Raw genomic sequence first — 21,231 nt, 5'->3', positions numbered from 1 at the left:
CAGAAAGGCCTTGCCTCTTTCCTTTGCCCTCAGGCGTGAAGTGAGAGTCACACAGCTGATGGGCAATGAAGAGGAAAGCCAAAACAAACATACTAATCTGCAGGAAAGGAGGCAGACGGAGAGCAATGCAGGAATGGTACAATCCTGTCCGTCCTTTCCCTTGCAGGTATTATTATCCTCTCCCTTGCTCTAAGCACACCATAATCAGATTCACTTGCACTTCACTTGATATAGTTTATTTTCAGCCAGAGCCATCCAGGTTTAACATATGATCCCCTTCTGGCAAATAAGAAATCAATACAATGTAAATAAGTAGAAGGAAAATAAATCCCAACATCTGAATTTGCATAACTAGATGCAAGGTAAATCTTAGGTGAAAAATGTCAGCCGTGTTTAAGACTGAACTGGCAGCTGGCTGTTTTAGTGAGCGTCAGTTACAAAACAAGAGACAGCAGAGAGATGTCATCCCTGTGCTCCTGAACAAGAGGAGTCCTGTTTGCTTTTGCTTCCTCCTTGTGCAGAGCACACGTAGAACTCATAGAGATGTCACTGATGTCAAGCAAGCGTCGAGGTGTGTTTTGTGTGAATGTATCTACAGCAGCATGAAGTAGGGGACAGGCTGTCACTCAAGAAAATTGTATAATCCAAACGTAACAATGACTATGCCGCATTTATGCAGGCAGGAAGGTCTTATGAAAGCTATATTTGTGATAAGCCTCATTAGTAACAATTGCCATGATGCTTTTCAATTGCAAAGAAACTAAAATTTCCTCAAGGTCAATTAACATTGTATAAAAATACATTGTGCATTTCATCCATTCCAAGTGCCCCATTCATTTCCATTCAAGGCTAAAGGAATAAACAGCAGAGCTCACCATTGATCCATTTGGCGTCTGGGTCATGGACCTGGAACTGAGGTTTGAACAAATCCTCCACAGTCAGTTTGGTGTCACTTCCAGCTTGGTTGTCAGCTGCAAAAACATGCCAAGAACTGTTAACTTGCATTGACTTTTTAGTATAAATAAAGGGTACTATACAGAAGTTCTTTCCAGTTTTTACACATCACTTACTCTAAATTGCTTCTTTGTATGCACACAGTTCAACAACAATCTCCAGCTCTAGCTCACAGTGGTCTTAACTCTCATGACTGACATGATGTTTTATCAACATTAAAAAACTCACTCCCTAAAACATATAACACTGGGCAAAGAAATCCTGTATCCTGAGGATTAATTATTGGTGTGTATGTGTTAGAGATTGAACTTTTACCAGTAATGCAGGTGAAGTTACCAGGAATAATGCACAAAATAAAAAGGTACAGAACATTTAAATTTAGTTCCCTGTAATCCTGAACAATCATCATCTGATTTGATCATCTATCAAATACATGTGTGATGTCATGCATTTGACCTAGCATATATGTCATAGATACATGACATACATTGCAGTACAGAAAAGTCACATGTTTTTGGGTGAATTGGAAGGAATGATGCCACTAAAGTACATCATGTGTTCAACACAAAACAGTGACTATAAAATGTCCTACTTATTGTAGTAACACTGACACAAACTATAAGGCATAAAGACACGTGGCCAATGTTTAATGTGGGATCTGCATAGTCAGTTATAGTCAGTTTATGTTAGATTACACAAACCTTATGCAGTTTTGATCGCAGCTTGTAGTCACAGCCCACAGAAAAAAATGACACAGCTCTGCCCTTACATAGCATTCTAGTTTATTATTGCTATTGTGTGCCTGCATTGTTTCTGTACAATTCAGTTTTGCTCCGTTTCAGGAAGGCAGCTGATCTCTTTTTAAGCAAAAAAAAAAAAAACAAATAATCAAAAACATTTACTGACGTAATGTTAATTAATGTAGCTTTACTATGAGATAATATATATCTAACATTTTTTAGTCCACTCGCCCATGCAGGCGGTCTTTGTCTCCTTCAAGCTTGGGTCCTCTACCAGAGGCCTGGAAGCTTGAGGGTCCTGCACAGTATCTTAGCTGTTCCTAAGACTGTGCTCTTCTGGACAGAGATCTCAGATGTTGTCCCAGGGATCTGGTAAGTTTCTCATGTTCCTTCTTTCTGATGTTGCTGTCACTTGGGATTGTTACATCTACCACTACAGCCTTCTTCTGCTGTTTGTCCATCACTACTATGTCTGGTTGGTTTGCCATCACCTGTTTGTCAGTCTATATCTGGAAGTACCACAGGATCTTAGCTCGGTCATTCTCCACCACCTTTGGAGGTGTGTCCCATTTTGACCTTGGGACCACCAGCCCATACTAGGTACAGATGTTCCTGTACACTATGCCAGCCACTTGGTTATGGCGTTCCATGTATGTCCTGCCTGCTAGCATCTTACAACCTGCTGTTATGTGCTGGATTGTCTCAGGGGCATCTTTGCAAAGCCTGCACCTGGGGTCCTGCCTGGTGTGGTAGACCCCAGCCTCTATCGATCTTGTGCTCAGGGCCTGTTCTTGTACTGCTATGTTTAGTTCCTCCAGCCTTTTCCAACCTAACCAACCATGGAATACACCAGGTGAGAGTTTGGATGCATTGGCAGCACATTGATGGTTTACATCTGTGAGCAACACTGGGTGTTTTTTGTTAACTTTTTCGAGAAGGTATACAGCGTACGAGAGAATAGCCACCTAACTGGATCAAACAATATCATTTGGAATAACACCACTTTAAGCACTAGTGTAAAAAGTAAAAAAGAGACAGAATATTTTAAAAAAAAATTGTTATTGCTTTTTAAAGTAGATATGGCGAACACGATAAAGATTGCCTATTTACAGAGGTGGGAAGTAACGAAGTACAAATACTTTGTTAAGTACAAATACTTCATTACTGACGTAGATTTTTCAGGTAAATGTACTTTACTTGAGTATTTATTTTTCTAATGACTTTTTACTTTTACTCCCTACATTTAAACACAAATATCTGTACTTTCTACTCATTACATTATCAAAACAGGCTTGTTACTCTTTCAACCTCCACGGATGACGACACGACATAAAAGACGTAACTAGAGGGAAATCCAGTGAGTGTACAGGTTATGATAGAGAGAAAACTTGCTGTGTGACATGGAGGAAGAAAGGGATCAGGGAGTGTTGGCGAGTCAGACGAAGATGCAGCAGATTCGGAAAAGCAAGACATTCCCCATCCATGGTCGTATTTAAAAGAACTGTTCAAGAATGATTCATGGTGAATGTGTTTTGTTTCCTGTACCAGCACTGTGCAGGTTGTTAACAAAAGAAGAGGAATTTCCTTTTTTTGTGTCAGAGCTTTTTTAGTTTTGTGGAGTTATCAAAAGATGTATTGTGTATTATTGACAGCAAAAAAACATTTTTACTTTTTTACTTAAGTACATTTCAGACCATGTACTTTCTTACTTTTAAATGAGTAAAGGAGTTGAGTCAGTACTTCTACTTTTATCTTTTTTCACACAAGTATCTGTGTATGTAGTTGAGTATTCAAACTCATTTTAGCACAGTTTGGGTGTGAGTTCTTGAGTCAAACATTGACTAAACCCTCAACTATCTTCACCTGTTATTTGCTAACTTTATCCATCTCTCTTTTGGTACTGGTCAGGTAGCGTAAACTTAAAAAATATTTTCACTGAAGACTGGTGGAAACAGTCAACAGAACCATAAAGCTTCAGGCTACAAAACCAAAAACAATAAGCTAAAAAAACACAACAAAGCTGCAAAAAGCTCCATACAATGATCCTCTCCTTTAATATTCCACAGAAAGTGGTGGAGAAACTCCACCACCCCTCGTTTATTCAGTTGAGCGAATCGGTTTGGCAAGTACTATACCTTTCTAATATTTTGTATAATTAATATTCTAATTAGGGTAGATAAGTAGATACGTATTCTTGTTTAACTCAACTCCACAATGCTTACATTTGCATCTATTTATTATTGTCCCAGTTTTGAGCAGAGGAGACCGAGATGATAATAGAATTTGTGGGCCCTAAATGAAAACAATTAGTTAAAAGAAGCAAAGGAGCTTGGTAGAGCTCAGTGAAACTGCAAAGATGGATGAATATTGAGAGATTGCGGTGTGAGTACAGTAACCCTTTCCTATTACGCATAGTTATTAAAATCATTGATAATATACATGTTATATATAAATATATATATATATTTTAATGTGTATGTATTAATACATATATATATATATATGTAGAGAGAGAGAGAGAGAGAGAGAGAGGATACATACATACATATAGCTATAGAAAAGAAATGAGAAGTATGGCTTCAATGCAATAATGTTATGTACATGTGGTATGATGAACAGTAGTTCTTTTGGTCTTGGGTCTTGAAGCAGGCAAACTGTAGCTGCAAAACCAGCCACAGGAGAATGTAAAAACAAGGGATTCTCTCCTCAACACAGAGCAGAGCACAATCATGTCTGTAATACCTGGTGTGAGTAGGATGACAGACATGGTGATGAGGGAGCAGACCACCAGGATGACCAGCAGAGCAATGGCAATCCCCTTCCAGTTCCTTTGAGGAGGACTCACCCCACCCAGATCCTGCAGAGACAGAGAAGTGGATTTTTATGATGAAAACAGAGACTTCCCAGTCTCACAGTATTTAATTATTCTTACAAACCCGTTGTAACAACACCATGTAAAAAGATAGATATTTGTTGAGGGTAAATATGAAAGCCAAATAATTTTGAGGCATGGTAATGCAGCTCCAGCCTAAAGAAAACACACTATACACACTGCACAAAGTGGTGCTGCTTACAGTATCTATGAATATGGGACACTTTCAGGCTGTAGGCCTGAAAAATTAAGCCAATATTTCTGATTCTTGCTTTACTACTGAAAAGCTAAAAACTATTTTCTACATATAGGTAAAACATTCTTTCTGCCAGAGCCAGGAGTCACACTTTCTGCTGCTTAGTTGTGTGTTATGAGCCACAAACAAAGATGCTGATGTTCAGTAGATAAGAAATAGAGATGTCAGTTTGCATTCTAGGGCTCAGTTGATCAAACTGGTGGCAGAAAAGGCATGGTTTGAGCAATCTGAGTGACTGTGGATTATACTGCATGAGATATTATCTAGAGTGATATAATTATCTAGGGCTAGGCTTTTGCCTGCAACTTCATCTCTGAGTCCTGGCATTAAGGGCATCTTAAACAGGGTCTTCCACTACATCTGCTGCCTCTGATAAGGTGAATTAAGCCTCCCACCTATAAATTTCCCTTTTACACAGCTTCTCCTGGCCTCAATTACCTACAAAACCCTGCAGGTGAAATGCAGAGATCACTGGCCACCAATCTACTACTACACCAATCTAGATTAAACAAAATGACAAAATGCCAATTATACAAAAAAAAAAATCATGTACAAAGAATGTTTCTTTGTACCTACTATAATTTAGATTTTCTCTGAAATCCAAGTCCTTACTACATAATGGCTTAAAAGCATTGTAGCTCACTTTTTATGACATTCATGACTAGAAATAATACACATGCTGCCAGTTATGACTAGTATCCTTATTATTATATAACTACTATTTCTTATTATATAACTACTATATAACTACTATTATATATAACTTACATACCAGTAGACAAAATCTCAAGCCAAAACCCACAATTTTGGTTGCATATAACAATTTTTCTTATTTTGAGTACCATCAGAACATAAGGCTTAGAGTGCTTAGACCTTCTAAAAAACACAAGGTCACCATGACCACAGACATGTGATGTGGATGTAGTTTAACATAAGATTCACAAGACTCATAAGAATAATGTATTATTTTCTCTAAAATGATGCCAAGAAAAAATGCATCACTCTACAGTCAACAAACGGCAAATTAACAGTTGGAAAAAGCTTTGACGCAAAACTTTATCAGCAGATTTGCCAGTCTACGGACTGTAAATAAATAAATCCTAATACTTAATATGTGTGGTAATCTTTTGCTGTTTTTTTGACTATACAGTGCCATCTTTTGTCCTTTGTTTCTTCTAGAGAATACAGCAGACACATATTTTAAGAGCAGAGCATCCAGCTGTATTTCAGTGTGGGAGAAGCACACCTGTTCTCTCTTATGAAGACTGGTCTATTAGCAGGACTTGGACTGCTGCTCACTTCATTAATACCACAAAAGTTTGATGTGTCCTTGAGGACTGACAGCAACTCTAAATTGCCCTTGGGCCTCTATGCATAAGATTCCTTTTCCATTTCTTCTGTACTTTCTCCCTGTCTCATTTCCTCCCCCAGTTTCCTATTTAGTCACTTTTGAATCATCATCACCCTCAATTTATTAACTTAATAATGAGCAGTGATAGGACTAATAAAAAAAATTTAAACCTTTGAATCTCTCCATTAGCATTATTGTGGAAGCATGGAAAGGGCCCTGATAAATGTAGGCCTCCCAGAAGAAGAAATGACAGAGCAACTTGATGTATCATGTTCATTTTAAACCTTCATCAGAAGGCATGCATAATGAATCTATGTAGACTACCCTATAGGCTGGAGTTTTATGTGTATAAGCAAAAGTGTTAAATTTTTTAAAAAATGCAAATGATCTATATTGAACACATATATGAGATTAAATTAACTCACTTCTAGATTATTTTGAAGTATAACTGAGAAGGGTGATATGCAAATGTGAAATAACCGTACAAGTAAATTTTATTGAATATATTAAAATTGCTCAATTACCATGATGAGCCAAGGTTGTGGTAGATGGTTCTCAGGAAAAAATTTATATTGATTGACAGGTGTATCACAGCAGGCAGTGTAGCCAAAGACAGGACAGATGCTCATGTAAACCTCTGTCTACCAAAACATTAAAACCACCTGGTTAATAACAGTAAAGATATTATTTGCCATTACCACATATTACTAAAGGTAACCAATATTAACAGAATAGAGCTTTGAACAAACCTTATGTCCAAAATACAATATACAATTATATCAGGTAATTTGTAATAAATCAAATAAATGTGTTTTGAGGAGATTACCTAATGAACTTCCTAGCAAATGAATATAAATAATACAGATACAAAAATCTCAAACAACTTGACATCTTAAGTGTCATATTGGTCCCTGTGTGGGTTATAAATAAATTCTGATAGGCTTGCCGGGTTGAACAAGAAAGCCTTTGCCTTCATTCTTCTGTGCATGAAAGTAAACATGCAAGGACAAAGGTCTGTTCTAATATAAGTCTCTCTCTACCTGTCCATTTTCCTCTATCCTCGTTTAGCTTATTCAGTAGCAGACTGTAAGAGTCTGACAGTCATTACATGGGTACATGTTTCTGTGTATGTCTGTGTTGCACATGGGTATCATCAGCTCTATGTGTAATGGCTGTACACCCATTAATGAACCTTTAACTCAGGTGCTTAGCTTATCATAAGGTCATATTCACAGTGAGTGAAGAATTGCAGAAGTTTTAATGTTAGAGCAAAATCTCAATGTAACAAAACTGTTATGAGTGATAGGCCTATTACGACTTCCAATAGCTAGTTAGGTAGCCTACTAGCTGACAAGACACAGTGCATCCATGTCAGGCACTTGTAGAGTTGTTTTAAGGACTGTTTAACTTCCTTGGCAGAAGCTATCTTTTCTCCCTTGCTTCCTCTTGTGCCAAGTGAGAATAAACACACCCTGAATCAAACTGAACACAAATGAAGTTCATAGCATACATGCTGGTTTAAGGGCATAGTTAGGGCCAGGTTTCATTGTCTAAATGTAATATGAGCGCTGTGGCAATATTACTAATAACATTAAACACTTGACTGATACTAAAACAATATTTAAATTAAGAAACCATTCTAAAATCCACACTGGGGGTGTGTTTTAATGCATGCTGGACATTTGTTACTCATCTGTTTTACTGAACCTATACACTTCCAAAAATGAAACAATAAATGCAGAAAGACACGTATCATGCACTCAGTGATGTCACTTTGGTAACATGAAATATAACCTCAGGCCAACCTCAAATCCCACAAATCTCTCTCTGTATGTATCTCCATGTTATTGATCCTGACCAGCAATTTTATAAGCATTCCAGTTTCACAGTGGGCATACGGTATATACTAGAGCTACAGTGGACTGGGGAAATGAAATAAACATATCAAAAAAATAATAATAACAATGATTCTGTTTACTTGCCAAGGAGCTTCCTTTGAAACACTTATTTGTTTGATTTCTGGCATTAGTCAGCCTCATGAAAATATTTCTGCTCTGTTGCTGCTGACAGGACAGCTGGTTCCGAAGACGGTGATGCTTCTCCGGAAGTCTACATTTATGTGGAATAAACAGATACACACTTCAGTCATGCTCACCCATGTTAACATCTTATTGCAAGCTCACCCTGAAATTTGTCTTTTGTGTAAAGCCAAAACTGTTGTTACCCAGAAATGAAATAATAAAAAATAAAGGAATACAAGCAAAAATAAAACCATCAGGAGAGCTTATCAAATGTGTTTGTAGCTTATTTTCAGTAAGAGGTTTTTTTAAACAAGCTGGATGTACATAAATACAAGGATGTATTGCTCCGTTCATTCAGCCACTCCACTCCTCTCTTTTCCCTGTATGCAGTCTTTTCTCTTGCACACGCACATGCACACTTTGGCATTCTCCATCAGAACTCAAGAAATCAGGCTTCTCTGATCCTTGGACAGATCATCAGTCTATCACACAGCTGACAGACAAACATTCACACTTACATTAATGCCTATGGGCAATTTAAAATCATGAGCTGCCAGAGTACCTGGAGTTCAAACCCCAAATATTTTTGCTTTGAGACAACAGTGCACCAAAGGGCTGATTATTTTCTAATCCTCTACCTGGATTATAAAAAACATATTTCTCATTTGCAATCATGAGACAGCCAATTGGTTACATAGGTGCATCTAAACACAATGAACGCCTTTGTCTAATATCGCTCCCTCCAACCCTGGGGAGGAGGCTTTTGGCTTTACCTTTTGTTAATATGTTTTTTCCCCACATTTCTTGTAATGTTATTTCAATCCAAATGGGGATTATGAGTGTTACAAAAAATGTAAAGAAAATCATGAAAATATGTGTAGTATTCTCAATCTGTGGGAGCTGAATACCACATACCTGCATGTGTACGAATCCATGACTCTTATTATACTTCCATCAGTTATTTATTTATTCAACTCAGAAAATGATTAGAAGCCTTTTTTAATTTAACTCACTCTGAGTGTAATCCTGCCTGCCCTCTCTCTGGGATACATTCCATCACACTCAGTCAATACAATCAATTATTCATCAGGTCAAGTAAACCACAGAAAATAATGGGACTCATTTGTTGTTAGGAAAGTATTGAGGGGCACAGCTGAATGAACAGTGATGATGTTAATCCATTCATGAATTCCAACAGGACCTGATCGACTGAGACCACTGCTGGTAAAAATTAAATATTCAGTATTTCAAGTGATGAAATAAGTTTGTTTTCTAACATAACAATTTTCTCTTGAAGCAGAATCTCATTTATCAATTCTAATATACAAGATTGTCTAGCAATTTAGTGTTGGTGGACTTGCAAGGGACAGATTTTAAAAAGACTGCTCAAAATGAAATAGCAGAAGTCAAGATATCCTGACTTTGAGTTCCTAATGCACAACAAGCTACAAAAATTCCCCATGCTACACTTCCCATAATGCAACTTTGGCAGCATGCCAACATGTTTCAAATGTTGCACTTGAGATGCGGTTTAATGGCTCATTATCACTTGTTATTGGGAGCACACTTGTGGCTCACTACAGCCCTACTCCACCTACTGGTAGGCACAGTAGATTGTTATCATACCTTCACTGTTACAATAATAATACAATAATAAATACAGAGTGTACCAGCTTTAAGATGGTCTAAACTAATACAAATTAATTGTGTTTAGGAAAAAATTGTCTTGGGTTATATTAACTGCATCTTGAATTTTACGTGGACTTTGTCACTGTTGTCATAATACCAAAGACATGTTTAAAAGACCTCACCAAACAAAATTACACACACAATACATACATATTAAATAAGCAATATGGGATTTTAAAGAATTCAGCTGCAATAACTCATGCCATTTGCCCACATTGTCAGTTTACAGTATAATTGTTATTCCATATTTTCCATAATCCATGTCTATAAGGAATTATGTTGTTTTTAAAAATCAGTATAGAAGACAATAAATAATGCAAAGCATTCCCTGAAATGGTTTAGCTGTGTGCTAACAGAGCCATTTTATATAATCACATCTGTGTTTGAAATAGCAAGAATAGCCTACAAACCCAAGAACATTATATGAGGCCTATAATTAGAGCAGAGAGAAAGCACAAAAGGAGAGACATGCACAGCTGACCGCTGCTTGATTGCACTTGCTGAAGATTTACCATACTGTACAGTAGGTATTCTGTACATATTATATATTTATAGTATAGTATGTTTATAGTAACTACACTGCTATATCATATATTGCGTAATCGTTATTTTGCATTGTGTTGTACTGAATGTTTTGAAGGTTCACTTTTTAAAGTGGCTAACCTGTCAAGGGAATGTGGGTGCTCTTGGTCACTAAAACAAAATGTACATGTAGGGATGTTCCTTTGTGACCAAAATGCTACTTTTTTACTACTTTGCAATTTACTATTTACTACTTTTTTTGATGGAAGTGAATTGTTCCTTCTGGAGACAATAAATGAAAGCAGCCTGTCATTAAACAAAAAAAAGCACACACACAGATGTTCAGTGTGCATTTGAGCTTTTGAACAGCTCAGCACATTAGGCTCCACTGTTCTTTAAGCTGCTGGTGAGAATTATCTGGCTTTGCTGTAGTTTAAAACCAGTCATTTAGGTATGTGCCTGAAGGTCACAGACAGCCATTGACTTCTGTTGTTTTAAGGTTTAATACTGCATATTTCTATTCTTTCATAGCACCATGCTGTACTTATTGTATTTGTTACCAGCATACAGGTAAATTGCTAAGTGTGGGAAGGATAAGACATTACTGTATGTAAAATTGGAATGCTTATGCTGCTTCCAAGATATTTGATTAAGACATCTGCCTTCTTCATCAAACTGCTGCTAATATCTTTACTGGCTCACTGTGCATGTACAATACTGCTGGAGGAGTCAGGCTATTTATAGAGCTGTGAGCTTACCCTCTCCTGGACCCTGACCTTGGAGAGAGTGTGACAAATGACAAGCAGCATTTCAGCAGAAGCGCAGCCATTTTAACAATGAGAGTAGGTCGGAGAGGACAAAAAAGAATACCATCTGTACAGGTTTATTTTCGTTTACACAAAAAATACCATTTCTCACTGCCCACTGTCATTGACAGCCAGTCAAAGCCATGCTGGGGTCTTGAGGTTTAATATTTGAGATTGATCCACTGGTTAATCTGAAACAGTACGCTTAAAAGATGAGAAGATTAGCCTTGCCCTGATAAACACTGTCATTGTTGTTCTCTGTGAGATAATTCTCAATTACTGGCTATCCCTACCATATTGCTTTCAGATACATTATGCTGTTGACTCACAACATTGCAGTTGTATTACTGTGTATTAAAGTGAATATTGGGAATGGCAATAGAGAAGAAATAGAACAGCAGCATTAACTACTGCCAAACCTGGGACAAGAAATATTTCCAATTTAATATATATTATTGAGCTCTAGAGGTAGAATTGATTGAAATAAAGTAAGTAAAGGTGAAGGTGAAGTGAAGGTGATCTGAAAATGCCTCTCTGACCATGGAGTCGATCTGAGGAGTTATTTGGGGTGCTGGTTGTTTGTAATCTCATTCCATCGTTTCACAGTTATTTTGAGGGATATATTCACAATTATCACCACGTTATATACATGCCTTCACCCAAGGCTGTGTACAAAGATGAAAAGGAAATTCAGAACACATTTAATTCAGCTTTCATGTGCCTATTGGAATATTTATAAAATCTCTTTACCCAAAACACTGATAATTTCTTCAAACATGAAAATGTCCACACAATCTTTTCATGTCAGTAGATTAACTCCTGCTAGTTTAATGTAAGCCTCAATGTAAACTGCACTTTGTTCTAGATCTGTTTTCTTTCAGAATAAACTATAAAAAGAAAGAAAGAAAAAAGAAACACCCTGTCACAAAATGAGTTTCAATGAAAAATTGTACTGAATTTACAAGTGCTGCCTTATTTTTTTGTTTGCACCACTTACACCTGCATCACATTAAAAAACAACACAAAGAGGTTTACCACCCTCCAAATTGCAAAACAAAAATACTTAATGTTGTTTCCTAACATTAATTGTCAACATATTTCATTTCTGAAATCTACATTGTTTTGATCATACTGTGGATCATATTGTGTGACAATTTCTTCTGCCCTTCCTTCTCCTGTCATTTGGAATGAACTGCAGTACTAAAGTACCTATGCTTGTTTTTGCAGTAAAATTGTTGTGGATGAAAAACACCCACATTATTATATTAGAAATATTGTAGCCTTGCTCAGGGATATGCCCATAACAGTGTCTGACATATTAAAAGGTAATGTGAAGAGGTGTCAGTCTTTGACTGAACATGAACATTTAACAGAAAAATGGGGCTTGAATGCTTTCAGAAGTGGATTATGAGTTTTTTAAAGAGTTTATCAGAAAATGACAGCTAGTGCCTAAATGATGTCATTTATGACAAAATCCTTCTTCTTCGAGTCATAAGTGAGTCATAATTGACTCACTTATGACTGAACATACATACCGTGCATGATGTGCACATTTTTAGATTCAGTGTGACCTACACAAAATGAAACAACAAAATGTCATTTCTAGGACTGCAAAAACTAATCGATATTATCAATAAAGACTCGATAATTAAAATAGTTGGCAACAAATGTACTTATCAATTAGTTAGGTCTAGTGATGCAGCAAGATGGCAGAAGCAGTGAAATTCATGTTTTCCTTAATTAAATCATTTTTGCACTGTAATGTGGATAGTAGTGGTGCCTTCTTGTTCTAGTGTTTCTGTTATGTGGTCATATAATCAGTCATCCAGTAAATGTTGGACATGGACATGACACGCATGTCACACTGAACCTCCTTTTAGGCTTCATGTCTGTATTTTCTCTGGTGACTTTAGTTTTTTTTTTTAGCTGTGTCTTGGTGAAAATACCATACACACACATCACTTTTCTGATGACTGATGCAGGTCAGAGTCAGTGTAGATTCAATATTTATGTTTTTACATTTAAACACTGAACAGTGTCCTGAGAGTCATGTCCAGAGTCTGCACTACAGTTGTTATGCACTATTCTATTCAATTCAATTCAATTTTATTTGTATAGCGCCAAATCACAATACAAATCATCTCAAGGCACTTTACAAAAACTAAAACTAAAAACCCAACAAATCCCTTATGAGCAGCACTTGGTGACAGTGGAGAGGAAAAACTCCCTTTAACGGAAGAAAAAACCTCCAGTAGAACCAGGCTCAGTTTGGGCGGCCATCTGCCTCGACCGGTTGGGGTTGGGTATAGTATATATAAATCTATACTATATATATATATATATATATATATATATATATATATATATATATATATATACACTATATATATATATATATATATATCTATATATATTGTATATATTTATTTATTTTTATTTTATCGATTTATTTATTTTGTGGCTGTACTGCTTTATGGTTTGCTAATTCTAATGCTAGTCTCGCTGAAGTCATAGAATCAGGCAGCAATGTGATTTTATTAGACAAACAAAAGCTTGGAGAGGATTTAATCAGATGTATTCATTGGCATTAGACCATTCTTGTGGATAAATCTGAGCTCAGACCACCTGCAGGATGTGAAGGACACAGAACAATAATGCTAATTCCATTAATCAGCTTTTTATTTTTTACTCTGCATATTTAAATATGATTCTATGTCATTTACAAGGTGGGAGCCAAACCCTTTGTCTGTCTCCTGCAGTCAAACCTCTGAATGCAATTAGGCAGAGTTGACTACATCCCTAGGCAAATTACGCTCCAGGCTGTGGATAAGATTCTCACCATTTCCTCCCAATTCAAAAACCAATTTCATTCATCAAAAGAAATCAAAACTGAAAGGAGAACCTGACACAAGCATCAACAGAAACTCAACGCCAACTGAATGTGTCTGTGTGAAGACCGGAAATTGTTTCTGGATGTGCTTGAAAAGTGCTACTGTGTCTTTTTTATACGTATAGGGTCACATAGAAGGATTCAGCAGGCACTGAGCTATAAAATTGCTAGTTGAGAGAGAGTTAGTGGGGATGGAGGGTGGAGAGGGTAGGACAGTGCAGTTGGGAGTGAATGAAGCAACTAATTTGTTCATCTCACCGACAGTGGTGTTTGCAGTGGGTCAACACAACACAGATATCTGCCTGTTCTATCACAAAACAACAAAAACTACTCTGTAATGCGAGACGAGACACAGGCAGTGGTTACAGTGCATGCGGAGAATAACTAAAACCCTTTCAAGATCTTAATTGGGTTAAACTATTACCATGACCCTTACATACTCTGGGGCTCAATCTCTCTGTTGTCATTAATAATGATTTACCTGATGTGTGCAGACTGTAGCTAAGACAGTCCCCCGAAACAAAACATGCCCTGTTTGACGGATCAAATGAAATACTTACATCATAATGCACAGCTGATTTTCATGACTATAAAGAACTTGGTTTGCACTGTGAGGATTTAAGGCACAAAATCTTGTCTCTTAATAGATCCTCAGATCATTTGTAGCAATCCAATTCTATCATGCTTGATTGATTTCTAAAACAGGGATCAGAACAAGCCTCTAAACAAATATTTTTGTGTGGTCTAGATTAAAGAAATCAATAGTGATTATTGGACAGGACAGGATGCAGAGTATTGCCTTTCTTTGCTTTGATGAGCCAAACAATCCACACCAACCTCTTCCCTCTGAGGTGTAGTGGCACACTACTTCCATCTTTGCTTTGGAGAGACAATATGCCATTATTCATTTGGTCACAAGACCTCACTTTAGGTTCCTAGGGGACTATGTCACAAAAGACATGAATGTTGCTAAAACTATGGCATTTAAGATATTAAAACATATGTGTAATAACAATAACTAAATAAAGCAGTGGCATTATGTATCTGAATAATTAATTTGATGTAGTTGTTTCATAAGACAAAATAATACAGTTGCACAGCACAGAGAAATAACATGAGTTATGCACATACAATGACAGCATTTTTTCACTTTATAACGCAGGTTCACTGTCATGTTTCTTGTAAATAAAACAGCAAATGGAGAAAATTAGCAGACAAAACCAACCACAATGAATAGGAGTCTAACACTGGCTACAGATGCACAAACAGCCCAAGCTGAGCAATAATACAAACACACTTTGTCAAACTAATTTGACAAGGACATATGCTATGGGAGCATGGTGGCCTTTCTGTGTGGAGTTTGCATGTTCTCCCTGTGCTTGTGTGGGTTTTCTCCAGGTACTCTTTTTCCCTCCCACAGTCCAAAAACATGTATGTCAGGTTGATTGGTGACTCTAAATTGCCCATAGGAGTGAGTGTGAGTGTGTGTGTGAGGTTGTTTGTCTCTATGTGGCCCTGTGATGGACTGGTGACCTGTCCAGGGTGTACCTCTGCCTTTCACCCAAAGAGAGCTGGGATAGGCTCCAGCAGATCCCTATGACCCTGGAATAAGCGGGTGTAGAAAATGGATGGATGTATGGATATGCTATGGGGTTAATCTGGTAAGGAGAGACAGGTATGAGTCAGGACCAGGCAATAAGGAATGAAAGGCAGGTGTGCAGGGCAGAGACAAAGAGAAAATCCAGTCACTATACTGGAGGCTGGAGGGAGGGGTAAACAACAGAGTACAAAAGTATCAAGGACAAGTCTACTGAAATGCTTTAACATTTTTATTGTTAACAAATTCACACACCAAACCCCCAAATCCATCTTTTATTACTTTAAGCCTTCTCTAGCTTGTAGTTCCAACTGTAAATATTGAAGAAACTCTTTACAAATGGGTATCCAATATAACGTTTAATTTTTTAAAAAGGCTCCTGCAGCTGTTCATGTGGACAGAAATAATAATAATTTAAGTACTATTTTCAGTTGTGGATGTATAGTTTTAACACACTTTAAATATTTGAGCTACAACATGGGTTAGGCTTGATTCAAAATAAAAGAAAGTGTACAGTGGGTACGGAAAGTATTCAGACCCCTTTAAATTTTTCACTCTTTGTGTCATTGCAGCCATTTGCGAAAATCAAAAAAGTTAATTTTATTTCTCATTAATCTACACTCAGCACCCCATCTTGACAGAAAAAAACAGAAATGTAGAAATTTTTGCAAATTTATTAAAAAAGAAAAACTGAAATATCACATGGTCATAAGTATTCAGACCCTTTGCAGTGACACTCATATTTAACTCACATGCTGTCCATTTCTTCTGATCCTCCTTGAGATGGTTCTGCTCCTTCATTGGAGTCCAGCTGTGTTTAATTAAACTGATTGGACTTGATTAGGAAAGGCACACACCTGTCTATATAAGACCTTACAGCTCACAGTGCATGTCAGAGCAAATGAGAATCATGAGGTCGAAGGAACTGCCCAAGGAGCTCAGAGACAGAATTGTGGCAAGGCACAGATCTGGCCAAGGTTACAAAAGAATTTCTGCAGCACTCAAGGTTCCTAAGAGCACAGTGGCCTCCATAATCCTCAAATGGAAAAAGTTTGGGACGACCAGAACTCTTCCTAGACCTGGCTGTCCAGCCAAACTGAGCAATCATGGGAGAAGAGCCTTGGTGAGAGAGGTAAAGAAGAACCCAAAGATCATTGTGGCTGAGCTCCAGAGATGCAGTAGGGAGATGGGAGAAAGTTCCACAAAGTCAACTATCACTGCAGCCCTCCACCAGTCGGGGCTTTATGGCAGAGTGGCCCGACGGAAGCCTCTCCTCAGTGCAAGACACATGAAAGCCCGCATAGAGTTTGCCAAAAAACACATGAAGGACTCCCAGACTATGAGAAATAAGATTCTCTGGTCTGATGAGACCAAGATTGAACTTTTTGGCGTTAATTCTAAGCGGTATGTGTGGAGAAAACCAGGCACTGCTCATCACCTGCCCAATACAATCCCTACAGTGAAACATGGTGGTGGGAGCATCATGTTGTGGGGGTGTTTTTCAGCTGCAGGGACAGGACGACTGGTTGCAATTGAAGGAAAGATGAATGTGGCCAAGTACAGAGATATCCTGGAAGAAAACCTCTTCCAGAGTGCTCAGGACCTCAGACTGGGCCGAAGGTTCACCTTTCAACAGGACAATGACCCTAAGCACACAGTTAAAATAACAAAGCAGTGGCTTCGGAACAACTCTGTGACCGTTCTTGACTGGCCCAGCCAGAGCCCTGACCTAAACCCAATTGAGCATCTCTGGAGAGACCTGAAAATGGCTGTCCACCAACGTTCACCATCCAACCTGACAGAACTGGAGAGGATCCGCAAGGAAGAATGGCAGAGGATCCCCAAATCCAGGTGTGAAAAACTTGTTGCATCATTCCCAAGAAGACTCATGGCTGTACTAGCTCAAAAGGGTGCTTCTACTCAATACTGAGCACAGGGTCTGAATACTTATGACCATGTGATATTTCAGTTTTTCTTTTTTAATAAATTTGCAAAAATTTCTACATTTCTGTTTTTTTTCTGTCAAGATGGGGTGCTGAGTGTACATTAATGAGAAATAAAATGAACTTTTTTGATTTTGGCAAATGGCTGCAATGACACAAAGAGCGAAAAATTTAAAGGGGTCTGAATACTTTCCGTACCCACTGTATGTGTTATGAAGGGAACATGTTTTGCTGTGCCACATTGTGGTTCACTGTAAAAAATTTTAAATATTATTAAGACAATGCAGCTGACAGCAAGCATACTGAGAAGTACTGGAGCTGGTGTAAAGGGTGGTCAGAGCAAATATTTATTTGATTAAGTCTTTTTCTGGATAATAAACTTTGTAACTGATAAAAGATTAAAGTATTTGTGGCATTCATTTTGAAAACACAATCACTTCTACATAATAGCAAATTTTGCCAGCTTTGAAAAATACAGGTTAGCTTTAAGGACACCAGTCAATCTGAATGCAGGTCATTAAATCGTTGTGAGTGAGATCTTGATTCAAAATTTAAAGCAACAAGACAGTGTGACTGACCCACACTTCATGATGATTCACTTGAGAAACTCAGCCAAATTTGTAAAACGTTTTGTGACTTACTTCAGTATTGAGGTACCATGGAGTATGTACCATGGACTATGTCACAGAAAGTTGCAGGACAGCTAAATCAGAGGTACCATCTTGTGTAGGGAAAATGGAAACTACACTGTGATGGGAAATGTTCAGTGAGGTGTCCCCAATCCTAGATGATACCCTGGCATCACAGCAAAACATCCTACTGCGCTTAGTACTGCTGGACAGCTTTGGACTCACTCTAGTGTTTGACAACATCCACACTATCTTCCAAAATGTGAAATTACCCACAACAATGCTCAGTGAACAGCACGTGATGAATGTGGGATGCTGTTCATCTGCTTTATGTCATGTCACAAAAGTACTGACTAGTTTTTAATTCATTCCAACTGCAGCTGGGTCTTATTTTTGTAGTTATGGACATATAGGTTATAACAACATTGTACATTTACGAGCTTGGAATTTGGCAACATAACAACAACCAAAACAAAAAAATAGGAAAGTGGAGAGAATGGGAGAAATGAGGGGAGAGAAAGGCACAGAGGGGGAAGAAAGGTGAGGAAAAGACTGCTTGAGCTGAAAGGACCAGGTGTTTTCCAGAGCTAAGACAACAGAAAGTTGAGCATTTTTTTAGTCGGCCTGCTTATTGACATGTTCAATAGCTGCAGCAGCAATAGTGGCTGTGACACACATCACCTGCAGGAAATTAAAGTATAATATTTTTGACTGAACATGAAAATTTAACAGAAAAATGGGGCTTGAATGCTTTCAGAAGTGGATTATGAGTTTTTTAAAGAGTTTATCAGAAAATGACAGCTAGTGCCTAAATGATGTCATTTATGACAAAATCCTTCTTCTTCGAGTCATAAGTGAGTCGACTCACTTATGACTGAACATACATACCGTGCATGATGTGCACATTTTTAGATTCAGTGTGACCTACACAAAATGAAACAACAAAATGTCATTTCTAGGACTGCAAAAACTAATCGATATTATCAATAAAGACTCGATAATTAAAATAGTTGGCAACAAATGTACTTATCAATTAGTTAGGTCTAGTGATGCAGCAAGATGGCAGAAGCAGTGAAATTCATGTTTTCCTTAATTAAATCATTTTTGCACTGTAATGTGGATAGTAGTGGTGCCTTCTTGTTCTAGTGTTTCTGTTATGTGGTCATATAATCAGTCATCCAGTAAATGCTGGACATGGACATGACACGCATGACACACTGAACCTCATTTTAGGCTTCATGTCTGTATTTTCTCTGGTGACTTTAGAAGAACCGGGCTCAGTTTGGGCGGCCATCTGCCTCGACCGGTTGGGGTGAGTGGATAGAGCAGAGAGAAAAGACAGTTAGACAAGCTAGAGAAAAGACACTACAGTTGCTATAAACTATAGTTGCTATGTACTAAAATCCTTCTCCTCACATACAAATCCCTTCATGATCAAGCTCCTTCACACCTTAAAGACCTCATAGTACCATATTATCCCAATAGAGCATTTTTCGTTCATTCATATTTTTTTGTTTTTCTGACTAGCAAATTTAATTCAAAGATTTTTTTAATAAAATAAAGGATTGTATATTTTCGTTTATTTATTTAACAAAATTTGACTGTACCAAACTATACTTCTTAATAAACTGGCCTACTTTTCTAAAGAGATAAACAGTCACTTTAGCCAATATTTATTAAGACATAACAGTATGTTCTACATTAGGCTATAATTATAATTATAATTAACCAGCGTGTTTAACAGGCATAAAGGCCTGGATGACCAGTAACTTTCTACTTTTAAATTCAGAGAAAACAGAAGTTATTGTATTTGGGCCTAAAAACCTCAGAAATAATTTTTCTAAAATTATAGCTACTTTAGATGTCATAACCCTGGCCTCCAGCACTACTGTAAAAAACCTTGGAGTTATTTTTGACCAGGACATGTCCTTTAACTCACATATAAAACAAATCTCTAGAACTGCATTCTTTCACCTGTGCAACATTTCCAAAATTAGGAACATCCTGTCTCAAAGTGATGCAGAAAAACTAGTCCATGCATTTGTTACCTCAAGGCTAGATTACTGTAACTCATTACTATCTGGATGTCCCAATATCTCCATAAAAAGCCTCCAGTTAATCCAGAATGCCGCAGCCAGAGTCCTGACAGGAACTAGCAACAGAGATCATATTTCTCCTATATTGGCTTCTCTTCATTGGCTCCCTGTAAAATCCAGAATAGAATTTAAAATCCTTCTTCTCACATACAAATCCCTTCATGATCAAGCTCCTTCATACCTTAAAGACCTCATAGTACCATATTATCCCAATAGACCACTTCGCTCTCAGAGTGCAGGTCTACTTGTGGTTCCCAGAGTTTCCAAGTCAGAGCCTTTAGCTATCAAGCTCCTCTCCTGTGGAACCAGCTCCCAGTCTGGGTTCAGGAGGCAGACACTGTACTTAAAGTTAGGGCTGGCTTCAGGTAACCCTGAACCATCCCTTAGTTATGCTGCTATAGGCCTAGACTTCCCGAGGACCATCAGTGTACTGAGCTCCCCTTTGTAAAGTGCCTTGAGATGATTTGTATTGTGATTTGGCGCTATACAAATAAAATTGAATTGAATTGAATTACTATGGTTGCTATGTGCATGACTGAGAGATGCTATGAATCTTTTTTTGGCACCACAACAAGAGTGAAAATCTCACTTGATGTGAGGATTTTGAGAGTCCACTCAAACCACGACTACCCAGCCTTTTTTTTTTACAGGTGAGCTGTTAGGAGTAAAGTCAGGCTAATATCCAGGCTGTATTCCTCAGCCAAATGTGTTTTTACATGCAGCTCACCAGGAAAATGTCTAGCAATGTTCAAGTGCATGTCTGAAGGTATGTTGGTTCATGCATTTCTCACTTTTGCCTTAAGTGTAAAATTCTATTGCATTTTTAATGTAATAAAATTTGGGATCTGTTCAAATGTCATCACAC

General features: G+C 37.6%; 1 protein-coding gene across 1 annotated transcript in view; it reads right to left on the bottom strand.

Moving 5' to 3' along the window:
* The window catches only part of dpp10 (dipeptidyl peptidase like 10), a 219,841-nt gene that overhangs the window by 102,235 nt on the left and 96,375 nt on the right, over positions 1 to 21,231 (bottom strand). The window contains exons 2-3 of the mRNA XM_026295426.1: positions 4,437 to 4,551; positions 876 to 971 (exon numbers count right to left, since the gene is read on the bottom strand). Of these exons, the coding sequence (XP_026151211.1) occupies positions 876 to 971; positions 4,437 to 4,551 (211 nt within the window). The remainder of the gene's footprint in view (positions 1 to 875; positions 972 to 4,436; positions 4,552 to 21,231) is intronic.

Source organism: Mastacembelus armatus, chromosome 21, assembly GCF_900324485.2.
Source record: "Mastacembelus armatus chromosome 21, fMasArm1.2, whole genome shotgun sequence".
Classification (NCBI taxonomy): domain Eukaryota; kingdom Metazoa; phylum Chordata; class Actinopteri; order Synbranchiformes; family Mastacembelidae; genus Mastacembelus; species Mastacembelus armatus.
The sequence above is the reverse complement of the archived record's forward strand: the minus strand, read 5'-3'. Positions and strand labels throughout refer to the sequence as shown.